Below are 21,089 nucleotides of genomic sequence, written 5' to 3' on the forward strand. Positions count from 1 at the left end.
CAGCTATTTTCATATCAGGGAATTGCTGAGTCTGGTGCAGCTTGTCTCTTTAGTAATTCTCAGTAGACTCCTCTTCCAAGGGCTTGACCATTTTTTCCCTTTAAACTCCTATAAATGCTTTGCATCCTTAACAAGGTCCACAAGTTTCCTTTGAATGTTGTTCTTGACTAAAAGGTCACTGTTATGCAGATGTTGAATATATATGTATACCAAATGCAAAAGCAGAGGTTAGCTGGTCACTTGGCTGTTGAATCTCTGGTGGCATCCATAAAATAAAACCTTAACGGAAAGGTTTCCATATGGAAGCTTTGCCAAAACACAGTCTGGAGGGATAATTGTGGAAATGAGTTCACAAGGTGGACTCCAGCTTCATCACCATATCTGGTAAATTGTCCATTCCACTGAGATCAAAAAGTTGAAGATTAGAATGGAAGAACGTGAATGCTTTGGTGAGTCAAACAATCAGCATGAGAAGGATGAAAACCAGAGGAACTATCTTGGGATGAGGCCAAGCAAATGCTTCAATTTGCAGGCTGCTACTTAAGCAAGCCTTTTGCATTTCTTGTATTGAGAGTTTTATTGCATTCCTTCATGTTTTGTTGAAGGAATTGTTTTGCACAATCAAGTTGATAATACTTTCTTTGCAAAGACAAGGTTGCATCTTATACCATTTTCAGATATTTTTGTCTTAGTGCACACAGCTCAAATAGAAATAATATTGTCAACACGGTTGAAATTACATTTGCATAGTTTCTGCAAGTTTCTTAAGACTCCAAATATTATGTTTTCTGTCTGTGAATGCAACTCTTATTCTGTGGAGAATCTGGTCAGGGCTGTTCTGCAAGGGAAATATTTTTAGATTGTAATTCAGGGAATCTGCCTACACCAGACTTGGAATGTCTCTGAGACTCTCTTCTGTTCTTCCCTCCCCCCATCTACCCAATATTTAGATCATTTGTGGTTTCTTCACTACTTTGAAACTATTTTTCATAACACTTACACCTGTTTGCTTTTCAGTAGCATAGACAGCAAACCAGATGTGTGCAGCTGCATTAGTTCACGTCTGATCACTCCATGCTGAATATAGTGCCTCCTTATTAAATGACTTATTAGTTGCAAAGCTTTTCAGTGATGCTCTGAATTTCATTTCCCCTTTTTTTTTAGCAGACCTGACAATATAGAGAAATATTTCTTTGCATTATTTGTATTGAAGAACCCCTTCTTCTGTTTCAGCAGTTTAAAGGAAACCAAATTGTGTTCCGAGGTGGCATGCTGATACCTGCAAACACAGTGGTTGGGAATATTTTTGTATTTTTTGTATTCTAATGTGATAAGAGCATGAAGTTGTGGAAAAAATACAGTCATTGATACGTGTGTGCTGCTCTCTAGAAGTCAGAGAAAATGACTGCTTATTTGGTCCAGTTCTGGTTGCTTGCTTGAGCTGCAGGAAAGGTGAAGAACTTGGTTTTGGCTGGCCTCAGCTTTGATGTCTGGGTTCTGATTCTTGTGAAAGCTCTTGTGGGGACACAGTTTCGTCTTGTCAGCTAGTCAAATTTCTCCTGATTTCATTTTCTTCAGACTGGCTTTAGGATAATGATTAAGTAGTCCTGCCCTTTTGATCTACTTGCAGAGCTTATTGGGATGATGCCCCAAGTGTAATTCCAGTAAATACTGACAGGTTGTTAGAAGTCCAGCTTTCTTTTTTTTTTTTTTAATATCAGTGCTGCAATTATTTTTACTGTTTGAATACAGAGGGAAATAATCTCCTCCCTCAGGCTCCCCTTGCTAATGCAGCCCAGTACGTGGTTAGTCTTTATTATTTCAGAGCAAGTACACTTGTTCCACACTCAAAATAGACAGGATCCAAGATGTGATGCTAGGTTCAGCTTCTCCAGGACCCCCTGGTCTTTCCCTGCAGAGCTGTCTCCTCACCAGCTGGTGCGAGGCTGTACCGCTATACAGGGTTTTTCTGTGCTAGGTACAAGACTCTGCCTTTGGCTTGGCACTTCATGGGGTTCCTGTTGGTTTATTCTACTGCCCAGCTCAAATCCTGCCTTGAGCCCTAGCTAAGACTGTTTCTTCTACATGTTTCTCATGTTTGAAATGTTGTTTGAACATGTTTTTAATTTTATTTATATTTGTTACTTTCAGTTGTAAACAATAAATAAAAAGTGTTTTGCTGTTGTGTCTTGTTGAAGCTTGTTTTAGGCCAGATTTTAAGTCTGTCTTTTCAGTTGAGTTTAGCTTCTGTGTTTTTGAGTGGTTCCCATAACCCTGTTGCACATTTTGCAGATTCTAAATATTTTACTGTGATTATTTCTTACTTATATGAATATGGTATTTTGGTACGTAAGTCACTCATAACCATATTAAAATTGCATTCTTTCTACTCAGTAACTTCTATGTAAGTTATAGTTGTGCAGTAATAATTCAAAATAGCTCTGACTGTTTAACTGTTCTTTTGGGCAGTTGGTAACACACAGCAGAAAGTTCAGGTTGTCACAGTGTTGTACTCAAATCTCATAGAGAGGGAAAAGATTCTGAAACTGTAAAATCGTTTCTATTTTTTTTCTAAAATCAGGACACTTATCCCAAAGAGTTTTACAGATAGACTAAAAATTCTTTCACTTTTTTTTTTTCCAGCAGAGAACCTAGTGAGAGATAAATAACTACCAAAGTTATGGGAACTATTTGTAACTTGTTCCCAGCATTGCTGATTTCGGATAATTATTCTTTACAAATTAGCTTACAACCAATGTTCTGACACACCAGCCTGAAGTTCCACTAATATTTGCATTCTCGTCTTCCTCGTACTTTCCATAAGAGTCTTGGTCCTCTTGCTGTGTCATCTGGCCCAGGATTTATCATGTTGTGAAGGATCTCATAATTTTCAACCTGCTTAAGCATGGGCAGGCACGAAATTAATCCAGTGGAAAACAGGCTATATTACAAATTGTGTTTGCTGTCCAAGAGTGTTGCCCACTGAGTGAATTAGTGGTAGGAGACACTGAAGCCCCTCTGCTATTGACCTATACTCTCTCCCTATACAACTGTTAATTTGTGTGTGTTTTTATATTTTTTTAATGAAGTTGCATTTTGGTTTTTTTTAGCCAAGAAGAATCTTCAGAGTTATGTAAATCAGGGCCTGTAACTTGGTCCTCTTGTCAAAACAGGCTTTCAGGGTTGGCCATGTAATGGGACTGTAATTCTGCCTCGTTATGCAGAAAATATTAGTCATTTCGTAATACTGGAGTTTTTCAGCAGGTATATTTAGCTTTGTCATACTATAACATTTAGTCTCTGTGCATATGAGAACAGTGAGGTAATTGCTCACCCCACCTTTTTTAAGGATTGTTGAGATGTGTACTTAACTGTATTTTTAACAATGTCTTTATCTGGAAGGTGATTGGGAGTCTTTACAAACTATTCTGAAAAATGTGTGTGAATTGTTTGAAATTTTTATTTTGTAGAACCTTTTAAAATATAAGTTTTTAAAAACCACATAATAGTGTGTAACTAACCATTTTGTGAAGATTATTTATAGAGAAACTGCTTTATGTATTTCAGATGGGCATTGCTTCTACTTCAGAATCTTTTATTGTCAAGCCAGCTAGTACATGCAATTTCTGTCTGCTTTCTTGGTAGATTTTGAGCTTCAATTGCTTTTTTTCCCTTGCAATTACAGTGCAACACATTATTTAAAAAAAAGGGAAAAAACCCCAAACCAACCACAAACCCCAGCACCCTTCCTAGTTTGTATTCTAATTGTTCTGAGGATGCTTGTCCCTTCAATGAAGTTGCAAGTAGTCCATAGAGAATCCTTTATCCACTACTCTGAGCTTAAGATTTGTCTATTTTGGCCGTTACTTGTGGCAGAGAGTTAGTTAATTTTGACTGTGATTAGTATTTCCCTAAAGTAGTACTTGCCCTACTCCAGTGATTTTGGGTGTTTGAACAGTCCTTTGGTGAAGTGATGCTGGAGTTGTCTGCATGGTGAATGGGAGTGGATTTTTCTTTAGTAAACTGCTTTCTGATAAGGCTGATTCTGAGCTGCAGCACATTTCTAGCTGGCGCGTTTCTGTTAAATTGATTAAGATATGAACGTGTTTCAGCAAAGTTTCAGTAGTACACCAGAAAAGAGCAAACATTGATTCTTTTAATATGAATATGATCATGAACTCCTTGCTCATTAGGCATTTTTCTTTTTGTACCTGAGCAAATCTTTCTTTTAGGAAAGCTTCCTTTTTGGTTTTGACATATGCTTCTTACCCCAGCCAAGCAAAAATGCCAGATTTCAGTTGTATCTTGGTGAAACTTATTTTCACCTTTTTTTGAGAAGCGTTTTCTTCAGTACAGTTGCCACTGTACAGACAATAAGGAGGACACTTTCAATCACTGAAACAAGCTGGCTTTGCATCAGCTCCTAGGAAGAGCATTATGCAGATGGCCTGAAGTTTGGCCTCTTTGTTCTTGCAGATCATTATTTGTTGTATCAATTGTTTATGCCATGTGTTTATCCTGGCATAATTTCTGAAAGAGCTGCTGCAGCAGTGCAGTGCACAGTGTGGCCATTCATGGGGTAAACCACTGCCATCAGCCGGTGAAAGAGCTGCCCCTGTTCCTTAGCTGCTGGCCTGGCGCAGCAAGCTCTCCATGCCCAGAGTGGTTCTGGTCACAGAATCACAGAATCATCTAGGTTGGAAAAGACCTTGAAGATCATCTAGTCCAACCATTAACCTCACACTGATCATTCCCAACTACACCATATCCCTCAGCGCGATGTCGACCCGACTCTTAAACACCTCCAGGGATGGGGACTCCACCACCTCCCTGGGCAGCCCATTCCAATGCCTAACAACCCGTTCTGTAAAGAAATGCTTCCTAATAGCCAGTCTAAACCTTCCCTGGCGCAACTTGAGGCCATTACCTCTTGTTCTATTGCTTGTTACTTGGTTAAAGTGACTCATCCCCATCTCCCCTCAGCCTCCTCTTCTCCAGACTAAACAACCCCAGTTCCCTCAGCTGTGCCTCATAAGACCTGTCCCATGTAGTGGGATGTTTTTGGTAGTGTTGGTCACGTTAACTGCAGTGTTGCTGCCTCTCAGATCTCCACGCATTCAGAACAGAGAGCCTGTCACTCCGGACAATAGTTAAAAATAGAGTTTAAGGAGAAGACAGGGTGGATGGTGCTGATCAGGCAGAGGGCGTGACCAGCATTGGTTTTAAAGGACTGGACTCTTATTTCCTTGTCCCTCTATTTTCCCACACTTGTTCTTCTTAAACCACATTGATTGCCCTCCCTTCCCTAAAGATCCCATAGCAACTCTTACCATCCCAAGTTGCTCCTCCTCTCACCTCATAGTAGGTGTCCAAGGCCCATATGCAGTAACAGCAGTCACTCTGTGAGGTGCTCTGGGACATTTACTCAATGTGATGGGTTTCACACTGGCTGTGGGGCTGATGGCTCTGGGACAGCCCAGTGAGTATTTGGGTTCTCCTACCCACTGCTGGTCGTCCGTATGCCTTTGCATGTGAAGATGAACCTCTACCACATCACCTAAACATTTTTCACCTTGTTAAGCATATTGGATGTAAGAATTTTTTCCATACGTCATGGAGAGCAACAGGAGAAATGTACCTTGAGTGCTTTTTGTTGATTTGCAAACTCTGTTGTGTTTCAGCAATCCAAGTTAAAGTATTGAAAGAATTTCAGTACCAACAGCACTTCACCTCCCCTCTCCTTGTGCCTTTAGGGGGAAAAATGAACATTTTGGTGAGATGCTGTCAAACCATAAGTATTATTACATCCAAGAGCAAGATTCCTTACTGAGCAATGTGAACTAAAAATTAAATACTATAGTATCTCTTGAAATTCCTTTCCTTAAGTCGCTGAACTTCATGATAGGGCTTTAACTTCCACTTGATTTCCGCTCTGAAGTCTAAAATTTGTCTGGCAGTCATCAATCTATTTTATCATTCAAAATTTTTATTAAATGTTTACCAGTGTTGCTTTTTAAAATAATGCCTGCATCTTTATTAAGTACGGCTATACAAATTAAACCAAAGTGTTGGCTTGCCCTTAATTGGCTAAATAAACATGGGCATGTCTTTTCTCTTTTACGCTCCCCAGAATTAGCTAGTGAGATGTTTGTTTCAAACGTGTAGCTTGCTGTTTTCAGCAGGTGCAATGAAGTGCAACAAATGTTGCTGCAAAAACCCAAGTCTGTCTTTGACTTCAGCAGATGTAGAGTGGGAAGAGTCAAGTAAATGAGAAATCACTGTGATGAAATGAAATTTATGCCACATTTCAAATTTGACATCATTGGTTTAGGTCTGAAGTGAAAACAAATGAAAACAGCAATCATGAAGTGAAAACTACTGCCCCAAAGTGTACAAAGGTTCTTGAGTTATCTTAGTAAAGATTTGTGGGGTTCCTTGTTTGTTTGAAGGGAAGGATTTTGAAGTCTTAAGCTTTTCTTCCTCCTTCTATTGCCTTCTACACTTTGCCCACTTGTTTTCATGAATAACAAAAAGATGCTCCTACCACAGAACATTAACTCTTGCTCAATTTTTTCTTAAATTTGCTTTCTTCTGCATATTAATGGCATTGAAACGTGTGGTTTATGCAGTGCTGGATACAGCATGTTTGACTATTGACTCTGGTTGCCTGGAATACACTTGAATGCTGACTTAAGAGAGGGGACACACACAGTGGAGGAGATGCTTAAGCACCACCTTTACATTTCCATCTGCCTAGTTTCTAGAAAAACAATTTGCATTAATAAATGCAAGAAATAAGATCAGTTATACGTTAACAGTCTTAGAAAAATGGAATAATGAAGCTGTTGGGGTTGTCTTTTTTTCCTGGCCTTTCACAACTGTTTTGTGATATGTAGTAAGTATTCTGGCTACATGATACTTGCAGCTCTATACAGAGTCTGAATTCATAAATATTTTACGATTTATTAAATTGCTATTTGTGATTATCTGCTGATCTAATGAGTAGACAGTCTACACATTGGAACTTGCCCAAGCTCATCCTGCAGACCTGTGGGAAAATCCTTAAAGGATTGTGTCAAAGATACAACACTGAAGCTTAAAAATAGACATTTGCTCCTCAAAAGGAATTTGCTACTCTTCCAAATTTGTTAACTCACTGAGTCATGCTCTTATACACAAATACAGTGACCTCATCTTTACTGGATAGAGTTGAAGCTGTTAAATCATTTGCATTAATTTCACCTCCATCAGATGCAAAAAACGTGAGTGTGTACACCTGTATTCATGCACACACATTTTTTTTTTTTAAACCCAACAAGCTATTGCTCAGAACACAGTATGTTTGTCATTATACCAGGTGAAGCTACTGTATGTAGAGAGTTGTGTCTAGCTGACTTTAATGTGTAAATGTCAGGAATGAAGCAGTTCAGAGTAAAGTAGCTCTAAACTCTAAGGAAGTCCAATCTTTTTTAAGGCATAAGAGATAAGCCTTTTATTTCAAAATTTTATTTGCTGTAGCTCTGTTTGCATATATAAAATACAATAATCTATGTGAATAGGTTTACAGTTTACTTATCATATGTTGCCTTTTTTGTGATGACTAAAACTGATTAAAAATAGCACTCAAGATTTTGGGTGGACTATCTAGGTTGTCAGCCTTTCTCTTAATTGTTGATATATGCCTGAAAGTAATTCATGGTATAAAAACATCTTAGTTTCTCAAAATTCAATACAATCCACTTACTCTGTGATGTTTTAAACTTCTAGTCAGCCTGAAACAAGTGTAAGGTATAGGGTTTGTACTCTTACTCCACAGCTTGAACTGTCAGAAGAAAATCAGTAAATAAGTAAGTTTTCTTCAGAGAATCTTTAAAAGCTTTATCTGAGTTTTTAAAAATTGTTGATCAGGTTTTAGATCTGACTGATGAAATTACGATCCTGTAATGCCTTTCTTTATATGTATAACTTTACGGTAGCAATAGCTTTTTTGAGATTATTCCCAAATCTGTCTGATTCTATTAATCTCTGTGTGGAAGTCATTGTCTAGAGCTGTACATTAAAGAACTTGATGTTTTGGTTTTCTTGTATGCTTTTAGGTGAGTTGTGTAACCTCATAACGCTGGATGTAGCGCACAATCAGCTTGAACATCTTCCAGAAGAGATTGGAAGCTGCACGCAGATCACCAACCTTGACTTGCAGCACAATGAGCTCTTGGACCTGCCAGAAACCATAGGTATGTGAAGAGGCTGGAGAAGAGAAAATAAATCACTATTTCAAAATGTTCAGTAAGAGAAACAAATTTAAGAATCAGTATTTGGTTGGTGACTGTAGAATGACTGGTGTTCAGCTCAAGGCAGCTTCACGCTTGAGATCAAAAGCAAGGTGTGCATGTTACGTTAAATGTAGTTTCTACTTTCTGAATTACATTATTAAATCTAGATGTGCTGCAGAGAATGAGAGTTATAAGGAAAAAAAATCCATCACTTCTAAACTGTGATTTAAGGTGTTCTGTGGTTATGAATAAATAGCTACAGCTTGTCTGTTCATTCTGTAATGAAACTGAGCATATAAAAATAAAAGGCTAAAAGACTCTTAGTTGAAGTGTAATACTTTGGCAAATAGTTTTAATTAACATCCTTGGCTGAAGAAAAATAGAGTGAAAAAGATAAATGTTTTAAATAAATTCTGTATATTTTATGCTTTTCCATAGAAAAACTAAAAAAAACCCCTTCAAAGTCCACAAAGGTCATGTTCTAGTGCAATAAAATACAGAGGATTTGCAACTTAGATGGGAACTAAGACTGAAATAAATACTGTCCTGATCAGTTTCAGCAGCTCATGTAGAATAAAATGACAAAATACAACTTTTCCTAGTTAATTAAATCAGTTTTAAACAGATGGCAGAGAAAGATGCATGCTGTGACTTTAAAAGACAAAACTCAAGGTCATCATGATTTTAAGCTCTTAGTTGTCACCAGAACATACTCAGAAGAATGAACATTATCACTTAAACAATATTTATATTGAACATTTCGTTAATGTACTTTAACACATAGTAAAGCGAATGAGCAGAAGAGTGAGGAACCACTTAACAACGCTCCAGGTTTTCTTCTGGCAGTAAATCGTTGAATGTGGAGCTACTGTGGCTTTTTGTTTAGAAAGTTTGACCTAAACAGAATTTACATTGATGAAGTATCCACTGGAGCTAAACTTCCTTCCTGGATTGATGATATTTTTAAACTCTGGAGATCCCGTTTCATCTGGAATTTGCATCTAACTTACACAATTCATAAGCACAACCTTTATTTTTGTAGCTATTTTGTAAATCTTATTGAAAGTTGTTTTAAATAAAATTAATATGTAATGTACATGTCATTTAGGAAGTGAGTTCTCTGGATAAACTGCTAATGATGGGAAAAATTCTGTAAGCAATTGTGAGATTTTCATTGTCAGGGCTTCTAGACCACTATTGTTGGTTCTTGTGCAGAACAGTAGTACGACTTACTGAGTTGTGTAGTGACTGACAGTCACCGAGCTTCTCAGAGGACCACAGAAATCTTACTTATAATATGCTGCAAGACTGTGCTTACAGGAAAGGTCTTTGGGTAGGAGAGGCACAAAGTTACTTAGGCAGTTAAGTAATTTCTGATCAGTAGGGAGTTGCTGACTATGCAATCAAGATAGTCTGGACTCATCTCTTTCTTCAGAAAGTTACTGTAAGCTTCGGTGGTTTGTCTTTAGTCAGGTTCATACATGGTTGGTCTGGATTTCTGCCAATTTTCTTTGTTTTGTTTTTCCATTGCATTGTCTTTATAGTTTTTTTAAGTTACATATTTTTAAATGTATATAGCTGTCTCTTTACATGCTTATCTGAGCTGAATATCAGTGCTACATAGCTCAACAAACCACTGAAGACAGATGAATAATGGTAAGAGACAGCAGTGCACTATCGTGGCTTTAGCTTTACTCTGGTTCAGTTTTTGCTCCACTGAAAAATACCTGTTGTTTGTATTGACCAACATGTAGTAGGTAAGCATTTCTGTTTAGAGTAAAAACTTAAAATCAGAGATTGGTATTTGTGCTACATATAGTTCACAAACAGCCAGAATTGAATACTGAAGGGAAACAATTTTAAACTCCAGCTTAAATGATAATGATCAACCTACATTTACATGTGTTACAGAAAAGGCAGCCATAGCCAGTTCAGCAACATTGGCTTTATTTCTTAGTCATCGGAGTTTTGGTTCAACATTAAAGCAAGTTGTGGCTTGATTTTTAGATTACAGCTTGCTTTGTGGTTAGGATTGTTCAGCGAGAGACTTTGAGTACTGAGAAAAACCCAGCGAGTAAATGGCGCGTGGCGGCCTGGTGTGCATCGCTCGGCGCAGCTGCGGGATGGCCTTTCCAGCCTCTCCATCACTTCCTCCAGTTTCTGTCTCTTCCATACTCGTGGATATCTACCTGGTGTTTGACACAACTGTCTTTTCTTGCAACATTTACACACTGCCAGGTTTCAGTATGCTTAATATGTAAGTGCTGTTAATGTTTCCCCAGTTCAGTCAAACTGGGGTGGGGGTTGCAGACTGGGTACAAAAAAGACCAAGCACATTTGCTCATTATAAATATTTAATGTACTATGAGCCTATGAACCTCCTGTTATGGAACAGACTTTCCATTACCGCCAGGTCTGTCTCCTCCTCCCCCACCGACAACCTTTGATGGAGGCCTGTTTTTTTTCTTGAGAGAGATGTTTTTGTCAAGCTGCTTTGAAAAACAAACAGTCCCCTTCCTTTTCTATTTCTCCTTCCCCTCAAAAAAGGACCCCTTTCCTCCTTCCCCCACCCAAAATCCTTGCAAAATGCTTCTTAAATTGACTGCTGGACTATCTGACCAAGTTTTGGTTTTACCACAGAAAGATTTCTGGAACAGCCAATGAGAGAAGAAAAAAAAAAAAAAAAAAAAAAAAAAGGGTGTTTTCTAAATAACAGTACTGTACTGAAATGTGCCGGAGCTGTGAGGAAGGGATGTTGGAGGGTGACATGCAGGGGAGTGGCAGGGAAGGGATTATGCATCAGCCATGATTACAGAGGTAGTAGAGCCAATATACCCACTCTGTAAAAATACAAAATTCTTGTTTCCACTAAGGCTGTATAAGCGTGCTTTCGTGCAGTAACAAATGTCGATTTTAGATATTAGTTGTCAGGAAGTGACCTAATGTCTTGCTTTATAGTTATTGGCTTAATACATTCATATCTGTATTTCTGTTGATTGAAAATTGTAAAGTACTTTGTATATTAGATCACTTCCTGTAAGAAAAATGAGCTTTGTGGAACGGCTTAGCACATTCCAGGAGTCTCAAGTCTATAATCAAAATCATAGTGGGATCTTAGCTGCTTAGTGTTTTAATTGCAGATTTGCCCCCCACCCCCCCTTTTTTTTTTTTTTTGGAGGGGGGAATTATGACCTACTTTTATTTACACAATGTCTTATCTCTGTATACTTAGCTGCCACACTAATATGTTCACAGTATGTATAAAAGAAGGTGAAGAACATACCATTTATATTAAAATTACTAATTAAACTTTTGAGACAGAAAGCAAATTTTGGGTGGAGTAAAGTGTTTCTTTGGATTAAAAACTAGCTTCGGAAGTTCTGTGCTGCAAATACTACGTTGTGAGTGTTCCCTCTTTGAACTTTTAATTTTAGCATTCTGTACCAATGTGTTCACGATTTCTTATTTAAAAGCACAGAAACTCTTATTTGAGAAAGAAATTCAGCAGGAACAGAATTACAACTTAAAAAAAATCAGATTCTTGATCTGTTTCCTAATTTTCTAGTTTTGTGTGTATTCATGTGTGCAGTTTGATTATAGTCAAATGTGCCATATTCATGGACATTTAAGGCAACAGACATTTTAATAAGAGAAAGAATAGTCAGTTGTAAGTGTTCCAAAATGATGCTTTAAAAGCACAAAAAATTTCATCACTGGACACACTTTCCAGTGTCTGACATGGCACCGTTCCTAAGAGATGGTGTCTGACATGGCACTGTTCCTAAGAGATGGTTAGGAAAATGAGGCATATTCAAAGCCCTGAGCTCTACTCCTGCCCTTTGCTGTGATACATTAACTCAGAAGCTGAAATCACAACTCTCATAAAAGTAAATATTATGTGAAGAGGCTTTGCCGTTTTTACCAGTGGAAATTGTGCTACAAACTAGGCTTCTAAACCATTTAGCCCCTGTGTCCTTCTGAGGGCACTGTGCTTTTAAAAAATATAGTTGATAAATCATGAAGCATTGTGACCAGAGCTAGGCATATGTAATTGGTATGGCTTAGGTTATACAAAGTGTGGTCGAGAGCTTTAAGTCCCTAGAAGTCCTAGTAAAGATATTTCTGTAGAAAAGTGGAACTACTTTAGAATGGTATTTTAAATTTAGCAGGCTTAGCAAAAACTGGAGAAGTCTTATTCTGAAATGTCTGACGTGCACTGGTCCTGATGAGACCCAGCAGAGCACCTGCAGCTCCCTTCGTGTGCTCAGGGGTGATGTTCATATGTGACTGGTGGGTTTGGTGTTACTAATTACTTGCCATTCTGATGGAGCAAAGTGCACAGGCTCCTACGCCAGCTTTAACGGCAATATTTATATTCTTAAAATTTAAGCACATGACCTAGTGCTTTGTTCGGTGAGCATTCAGTACTTCGCAGGATCAAGTCTGTTTCCATAGACTCACGTTGGGAGATCTGATCAGTGTTCGGTGCTTTGTCTAAGGTTTTATTCTTGGACTATGCTGTTAATGAAACATTTTTAATTAGATTCTGCTAGTATTGGGCAATCACAATAATCTCAGCCTTTTTTTTTTTTTTTCATCTGGTGGAAAGCAGTGACTCCCACTCTTTTATTTTCATTTTTGGGTTATTATAAGCCTTTTCTAGTTCTCATGGTGGTCTCATAAAGGGAATGAAGCTTCTGGTTCTTGTTGGCTTCAATTCTAGACTGAGTAAATGTGAAATTGTGTAGAAAATAGTGAGTGTCAGGAGAGGGTAAGTGGGAAGTGACTGCTCACTGCCTCTTCCAACGGCAGAACAGGAGGGATAAAGCAAAGTTGTGAGGTGTCGACCTCAAACCAGTAAAAGCAGACTGTACTGCATGCGATGGGTAGGGAACACTTGGGTGGTAGTGTTCACACAGGTTGCTATAGATGCTAAAAGCTCACAGGGCAATGTGACAATTATGCAGAAGAAAAATGTATCAGTTGCTTCTAAATTCAGGAAGTTGCTGAGCTGCAGGCTGTTGAATCTTCCCCCAGCTCTTGGGGAAGTTTCAGGGTGTGCTTTTCCCTTTTCTTAGGTTCTTCTCTTGGTATCTGCTGTTGGGCATTTTTTTCTGGAGAGAAAATACTAGGTGGATCTCTGGGCTGCATACAATAATTCTTACATTCCTTAATTAGCTAAAATTATAAATGTATATTCATGTGTTATGCGTTTTATGTATTTATATAGTAGTGCAGACCTAAAAAATTAAATGCATCTGTTGCTTAGGAAAGGTTAGTGTTTTTTCTGAATTGCCAGTTAAGTATAAACTGTTCTTACAATGTGATTTACATTTATATAAATCTTTAATTTCACAGAGAGGTTTTATATTGTCAATTGAAAAGGAAAATAAGGCTACCAATGAAATATTAAATTAAATAAATTTCGGTTGCTTTGTGTTACCGTATAAAGTATGAATCCAGTAAAATGCAGTACTTTCACTGATAGCCCAAAATAAGTCCCAACTATTGCTTTTGACTCTGTTGCAATGTGAAGTGGTTTTTGTATTTTTGTACCACTTTCAGCTAATTATAACTTCCCTTTTTTGTTTTAATAAATAAATCTCCAATGCAAGCCTGATCTAGTTAAATATGTATATACTGTTTTTCTTTAAAAGTTAGGCTAGCTTCTATTGGCTTATTACTTCTGAGTTTATTGATTTGATGTGTATTTATTAAAATATTTTTTTTGGTGTTGTTTTGGTTGGATATTCTTCCTGGTAAGACTAGGATAGGGACAGTTTATTTTAGTGAATGTACATAGCATCACACAGTAATTAGATGTGGAGATATGTACGGATGTATTATAACTGTGGCTCAGCATTTTCAGAATGATTTGTATACTGCAGAAAGAAAAAGTCCATATTCTTATTTTCTTTATGTAAGAAGCAGGCACGAGGAAAGAGTGATTCAAAGGAACACGTCAGAATTGAGACAAGCAGGTCTATTAGTTACATGCATTTTGATGAATGCATGTTAAATGAAGTTGAATTTTCATAGCTTAGTTTCAGAAACAGTCACTAAGAGTTTGTGCTCTCTAACCTTATGCAGGTGTTGTGTGTGGTGCATGTCAGATACTTGAGCCTCTGTCACTCAGGTTTTGCCAGCATCTTGCGTGCATCTCACATATGCAGTTGGCAATGATTATGGTCTTGAATTAGAGTTGAAAAATAAATAACTGCTGACATGGTCACGCTTTAGCCTTAACCTTGAAATAATGAGGGAAAACCTGTCTTTGGTTGATACTGTTAGACTGAAAATAGAGAGGAATCTGCTCTTCTCAAATGGCATTTAAACCAGTAAAGGTGGTAGAGCTTAATTTTAAATTCATGTTAAGTAGCTTTCTAATAGATAACATGTTTATGAGAATTCTAGGCTTCATATAAGACTTATATATAGACTTTATATAAGAATATAGGCTTTGTGTAAGGAGGATAATGCACTTTGGTTTGAACAAGATAAAAAATTATGGACACTGCTGACCCTTGTTATTTGTGAATCTGAACCTGCCTCCTACACTGGCCTGGTATATCAGGAGGTATTGGTGGCTGAAAAGAAAAATTAAAATACACTAAAAATCACATTACTATTAAATAAGTAAAATCTGGAGTTCATAAGTCAAACTTTGTGTTGTGTTCAACTATAACTTTGTATTTGGAAGAGTATAATTACATTTCATGCTTTGGCTTTGGTAGTTGGTTGCAATGATCAGGAGGGATTCTCTTCTCTTCTGCAGTTATCCCAAGCAGTTGCCCTCCCTCCCCCATCAGCTATCTGTCCCTATTCCCAAGTTTTCTAAAACATCAGCCTTTAGCCAGAGCATGTTAAACATTAGAGATGTTCCAGCCCTGCAGGTTGTAGAAGAGAATTGACCTCTCTCAGATGATTGATTGGTGATGTGAGTTTACATTCATACAAATCTATAGGGTTTGGTTTAGGAAAGAGCTACCCCCAGATCAGATGAGTAATGACTATGGGATTTTGTTCTGCTTTCCTCTGCAACATGCTCACTGAGATCACCTTCAGGATGTCTTGCCAGACCGGTCACTTCATGCTGTCACAGTGTTGGACATTGGCAGACATCGTCTTTGCTTGTGGAATGCAATTGAAGGTTAAAACGGTTTATCTGAAGCCTTTCGTTTTACTCTACAGCTATCAGGGGAAATGGTTTGCTTTCTGACGAGAGATTAGATTAAACATGTCAACAGCTCCTTTCACCTAAAAATCTGTGAAACTGTTCAACAATTGTCATGGAGTATGGCCGACATCTGGAAAAACTAATATATAGTAAGTACAAAGTGTGATACAGGCATCTTCTGACTTATGGCTATTTTAGGGTAGGAGCACTGTTGAAATATTTGAATGCAATATTTAATCTCTATCCACAGCTGGCCATCTCTAGCTTGTCTAGTCTCTCCTATACAGCTTTCAACTCTTGTAAGGCCCTTAGGTCCCACCTACTTTGTAACATACTCATTGAACCTCTTGGCTTTTTCTTCCATATTGTCATCTTTGTTATTCTCACTACAAGATTAATGCAGTGTGGTGTATTAAGCTTAATTCATGTTTTTTTTTTTTTAAAGTGGCATCAAGTTTGATTTTTTAAACTTTTAAAATTAATTTTGGATGTACTTCTTTTCTATTTTTTAAAAATGAAATCTGGTACCTTTTCTATGCAAAAGAGCAATTTATCTTTCTTAGAAGATCCCTCAGTGAATTAAATGAACTGCGCTCTATGAAATAATGTGTGGTCATGTAAAACCTTATTTAATAGGTAGCTACTCATTGTGTGCAAAGTTTAGTCAAATCAAGATCTAAGAGTATTTATAGAAGTTAAATCATCAGAAATACTTAATAGTGCCATGTTGTTTGTAGCAAGTTCTTGCAATTATCTATTGCATGCTGAAGTTCATGTATACTTTTGATTACAATCTTATGGGGTTTTGATGTGCACAGCTCTTGTAAGATCAATTTGTGTTTTTAACATTATCTGCAGAAGAGTTTTCTCTAGTGAACAGATTTCAAATTGATCTGATGCTTCTCCTAAATAAACTGATCCTGATAGCAAAGTAGTTTGATGAACTAAGTTATATAAAACAGACTAATTATTCCATCTTTTGCAGTAACATTTTGCACTAAGTAATAACCCTTCATCTAAAGATAGGGAATTTGAAGGATTATTTTAACTAAAGGAGGGATGGGAAGAGGTGTGGTAAATCTCAGAAGAAGAGAGGATTTGTCACTCCCTTTAGAAGCACTAGTAGAATTTGAATTAGGGATTTGGATTTCTTTATATTATTCACCAAACCAGTTCCTTTTGATTTTGAAATATTCAAGAAGGAGATATATTGCTCCTACTTGGAGAACCACTTCAGGTGGTCTTTCTAAAAAGTGTGGTTTTCTAAACATGATTTCCTGCTGTATTTCCAGTCTTCTGTTTGTTTTGAGATTGGCAAACACCTGTTTTTTCTGACTAATATTTTTGAGGTACCTTTAATGAAGAATTTAATTTAAACCATGTATTTAGAGTCCCTTTTATAGTAACCGAGTTTGGTTTAATGTTTCTGGATTTGCATGCTTCCAAGTAATTTTTCATTCATTTCTGTGTGAATTAAATAGCTAGCCCTGAGACACATGCAGTCACTCCAGTGAAGTCATTATGAATTCTGCACTTATGTTGCTTCAAACCTGAGAGCTGCGCAAAGTGGAGCCCACTGATGGGCATTCGTATGCTTTGCTGATGAGAAAATGGACCTGAAACAAGGTGACTGTGTGTAACCTGATTCCCAAGAGTGACTGTTCACACCAAAAAATGAACTAGAACAATTTTTCAGTGACTTTCTGAGGCCTGGCATAAGTTTAGGGCTTAGTCAGGCTTTAGTACCATATTTTTAGAAGTACCAATGGATGGGGAAGTTGAGTTTACAAGGGTTTTTGTAATGGGCTCCCTAAGAAAAAAAGCTGGAAGGGGTTTTGCTTGTTGCTTTTCCTGCTAGTAGCTGCTTTTCAATTATGGTTATCAAACTGTCATGTTCATGAACATCTAGAGCTGCATTCTCTGAGTCACTTTACCTGCAAGGGGCTGCTTTAGAGGAACTGCTGAGGTATGGTTTCAGTGACAGAAATACAACCGCAAATGATCCTGATGACTGCCTGACTGAGTTGATCGTGATCAGTTGTTACGTTCGTTGCCTCATTTCTTAGACTTAACTTGACAGCACATCAGCGGATGGTGCTATCTCAGAAACCAGCAGCTGAACTGGAGAAGATGTAGATGCGTGCAGGCACTCTAGAGCAGCTCTGAATATGAGTATCAGCTAGGTAATTCTGAGCTCAGGGAGCTGTAAATGGGATCACTTTTGATAGTGCAATGCACAAGGTGTGCTATTTAGCAACTTGTACCAATTTCTGTTATAAACTGGAGTTTGTCACTTGGTGGTCAGAGAGCTGGTGAGGAGGCCTGAGTGCGTTAGCCAGCTACCCAGTGGCTGGCCCGTGGACCATGGATGCAAATATTAACATCACTGAACTGAGTGTTCCTTCAAAAAAAAGAAAAGAAGAAAAAAAAAAAGAAAGTTTTAACACGCTGAGCTCTGAGGATCATCTTTTTTTGTCAGGATGTGAAGATAAAAACTGATAAGGGTTTCTCACTGCGATGAGTTCACAATGAGGTGTGAGTATGAACTCTGATGAGGATGAAAAGATATCTGAGTCTTGTTGACAGAAGACTAAATGTAAATAAATTGGCTATAAATAAATTCTGGCTTGAAATGAGAAGGCGGCCCATACTGCCTGCATCAGCTGGGTGCAGGACAGCCCTTCCAGGAGCAGTGGGAGAGGTGCTACTGATGAAGCATCAGCTGAAATCTTGCTGCTTTTGTTCTCAAGAATAACTGTATTTAGTGTTGTGGTGTGTAAAACAGTCACAGGGAACTTGGTGCACGCAGGATGTGTCTTTGTTATGCCTTTGCATCCCTTTCCCATGAAGGAGAAAGATAACTAGTAGAGAAACAGTGATAAAGTTTATTGAGAAATGCTACTTACAATAAGAAAGAAATTACTGGGAGCTGCTATTTATGCTTCCTTTCTGATAATGCCATGAGGATAGCCAACGTATGTCTTTCTCTCTTGGAAAATTACGGTACAGTTTGACTCTCTCTAATGGCTGCCTTGTTTCATTTTTCTGAAATGCCACGTTGCTGGTAGGAAGAGCCATATACATACAACCTGTGCTCACAATCTGGGAATCGGCATAGCGACGTTGTATTGCTAAGCAACAGTTGGCATCATGCTGTCTGCTAGACCCGATCCCCCTTCGTTCTCTTTGCCTGAAAAATCCAGATCAGCATCTAGCTCAAGGCTTAAGTAGTGAAAAAGAATAGTAGATTGAGATCTTCTTACTTTGTGTAAAGTTTGTCATTTGTTTTGTTAGTAAAGCATTAAATAATAATTCAGAGACATGCAGTCAGGATGTGCTTTGTTCATCCCTGGAATGGCAAATCCTAATGATCTTGGTGCCTTGCAGTAGGATGTCTATCGTGTGAAGTGAGACCAGTTTCCTACACGGCCAACAATGCCACATCTCACCAAATATGGCATGAAATAGCTACACTGTGTAGAAAAGTGCGTTTTTATACTAGTGGATTGTAGGAATAAAATAGGTCTTAGTTACTCTTGTTAGTGTATATATGCACTGTAGGATTTAATCTGAAAAAATGAAGATTTGTGCACTGGAGAGCAATATTAATAGCCCTGGATTTTAAATGCCTTTTTTTGGTTAAGGGAAGACTTTCTTTGTTGCTTCTGCAAAAGCTAATACTTGTTCAGACAGAAAGCACTTTAAAAATATAAATAAAAATCCCAATGGGAGGTACTACTAGTTAAGCAACTCCAGGTGACTACCCGTTGTTTTAATTTTTGTTTAGTTATTGACAATACTAAGTGAAATTTGTTGCTAAGCTTCTTAGCTAAATATCAGATATGCACTGAAAATTCATCCTCTTCTCTTTCTTGACTTGTAAGACGTGGATGATTTTTTTTCTATATGTTTTTTTGTTTGGTGGGTTTTTTTTTGTTTGGGTTTTTTTTTTCTTTCATTGCTCTTGTGAATCTCCAAATAATCACTACAGTGAATCATAAACCATTCCCAGTTTCCAGTTTTTATTAGCTACATTCCCAGCTACTCAGTGATGTAGGGTCATTCTTACAGTATATTTTGACCAAGTCCAGGAAAGAGGTATTTTGCCACTTCTTTTGTTGAGAATTTTCCTCTGTCTAGCAGATCCCTTTGTAACATTTGTATTAAATTTCATTCTCTATTTCTTTTTTTGTTTAATCCTTTGTTTCCAAGCATATTTCACACACTACATTTACTTCTTCCTTTGTTGTGTTCCAGAAACCTTTGTGTAAGAAAGTATGCATAGACATTAATATAGCCTTCATTTAACGAGTATTTAGACTGTACATACTAAGCTTCCTTCATCTTTTAAAATTATTTCTGGTTATTCTTGCTGCCATTTGTTAAATCTTATGTTTCTTTTCTAACGTGTGTTTCTGTTACTTCATTTTGCAGAGCAAAATGTGTTGTGCCATGAGTGGTTGTAAAAATGAGTGTAAAATAGCAAATGTTTTTCAAGGAACTGATTGATTGTGTGAATCTGTTCACAAGCTCCACTGGTGTGATGTCTGCACATGCACAGACACGTTTTCTGATCACAGGAATGAGCCAGAAGACCAAGCACTGTTTGTACTGTTTGCCAGTTGACTTCAGTGAAGCTCAAGGTCTTACTACCTGTAGGATAGTCTAAATGCCCCAGCACCACATAGTTCAAAGACATCGTTAAGCAGTTAGTTTTGGTCTTGAGTACTTGTTAGACGGTAAAGGTTGGAGCTTCAGATGAGAAATTTTCAATTTGCAAGTTTCTCAAGAATTTTTCTCCAGACAGAAATCCATATCAACTGGGACTTGCAGCCTGGCAATATTCAGAAATATTTTTACATGCACTATTGTCCAGATTTTTGCACACTTCCTCCAGACTTTTCTTTCAGTATTCTTCAGAAAACTTGGAAGGTGGTGGGGTTTCTTTCTGTCACTTTTTTTAAAGACTTTGTTGCTTTTGGAGAATGGCAAAGGGTTTTTTTTTCCCTGTAGAGGAAATTGTTTTGCCAGGACCTCAGCTGTGTGATGTATGCCCGGGTTCTGTAATAGGAGTCATGGCATTGAATGATGCTATCTGTAATTCTAAAAAGTCATTTTGGAGACATCTAGAAAATGATAGAGTTTTTTGTTGGTAGAAAGGTCAAGGTAGGACTTCTACCATAGGACATATGCCTTGCTTGCTTACCGCATTATGCACAATTTGAGAATAATCCTTAATATGCACAATCTACTTCTGCGTGGTTGACTTCAGCATTGGAAAGCACTGTATTCTGTGTATCTCCTGTTTTGGGATGATAGTTCCGTTTCACCATATGAAAGGTTTGAAGTGTAGAGTGTGAGACAACAGAAGAATCTGAAGTCAAACCTTGTTCTGTGCCTCTGTGTAAATCTAATGATGTATTTATACCTGTTTTCTATCTGTAGGAAATCTGTCCAGTCTAAGTCGTCTTGGCCTGAGGTACAATAGGCTGTCAGCAATTCCGAAGTCTTTAGCAAAATGCAGTGAACTTGATGAACTGAACCTGGAGAACAACAACATTTCTACTTTACCAGAGGTGAGAGTTAGAGGAAGTGAATTGGGGAGGAAATTGATGTTTTGTAGTGAGATTAGAACATGT

At 37.7% G+C, this 21,089-nt stretch overlaps 1 protein-coding gene across 4 annotated transcripts in view; it reads left to right on the forward strand.

Annotated features, from left to right (window-relative positions):
• The window catches only part of SHOC2 (SHOC2 leucine rich repeat scaffold protein), a 70,253-nt gene that overhangs the window by 34,712 nt on the left and 14,452 nt on the right, over positions 1-21,089 (forward strand). For 3 of the 4 annotated variants that reach the window (XM_074831260.1, XM_074831259.1, XM_074831261.1), the window contains exons 3-4: positions 8,097-8,234; positions 20,896-21,026. In XM_074831260.1, coding sequence (XP_074687361.1) covers positions 8,097-8,234; positions 20,896-21,026 — 269 coding nt within the window. Of the gene's footprint in view, positions 1-8,096; positions 8,235-15,506; positions 15,600-20,895; positions 21,027-21,089 lie in introns of those variants that run through there. The other variant, XM_074831262.1, reaches the window with a different exon arrangement.

Source organism: Strix aluco, chromosome 7 (genome assembly GCF_031877795.1).
Source record: "Strix aluco isolate bStrAlu1 chromosome 7, bStrAlu1.hap1, whole genome shotgun sequence".
NCBI lineage: Eukaryota > Metazoa > Chordata > Aves > Strigiformes > Strigidae > Strix > Strix aluco.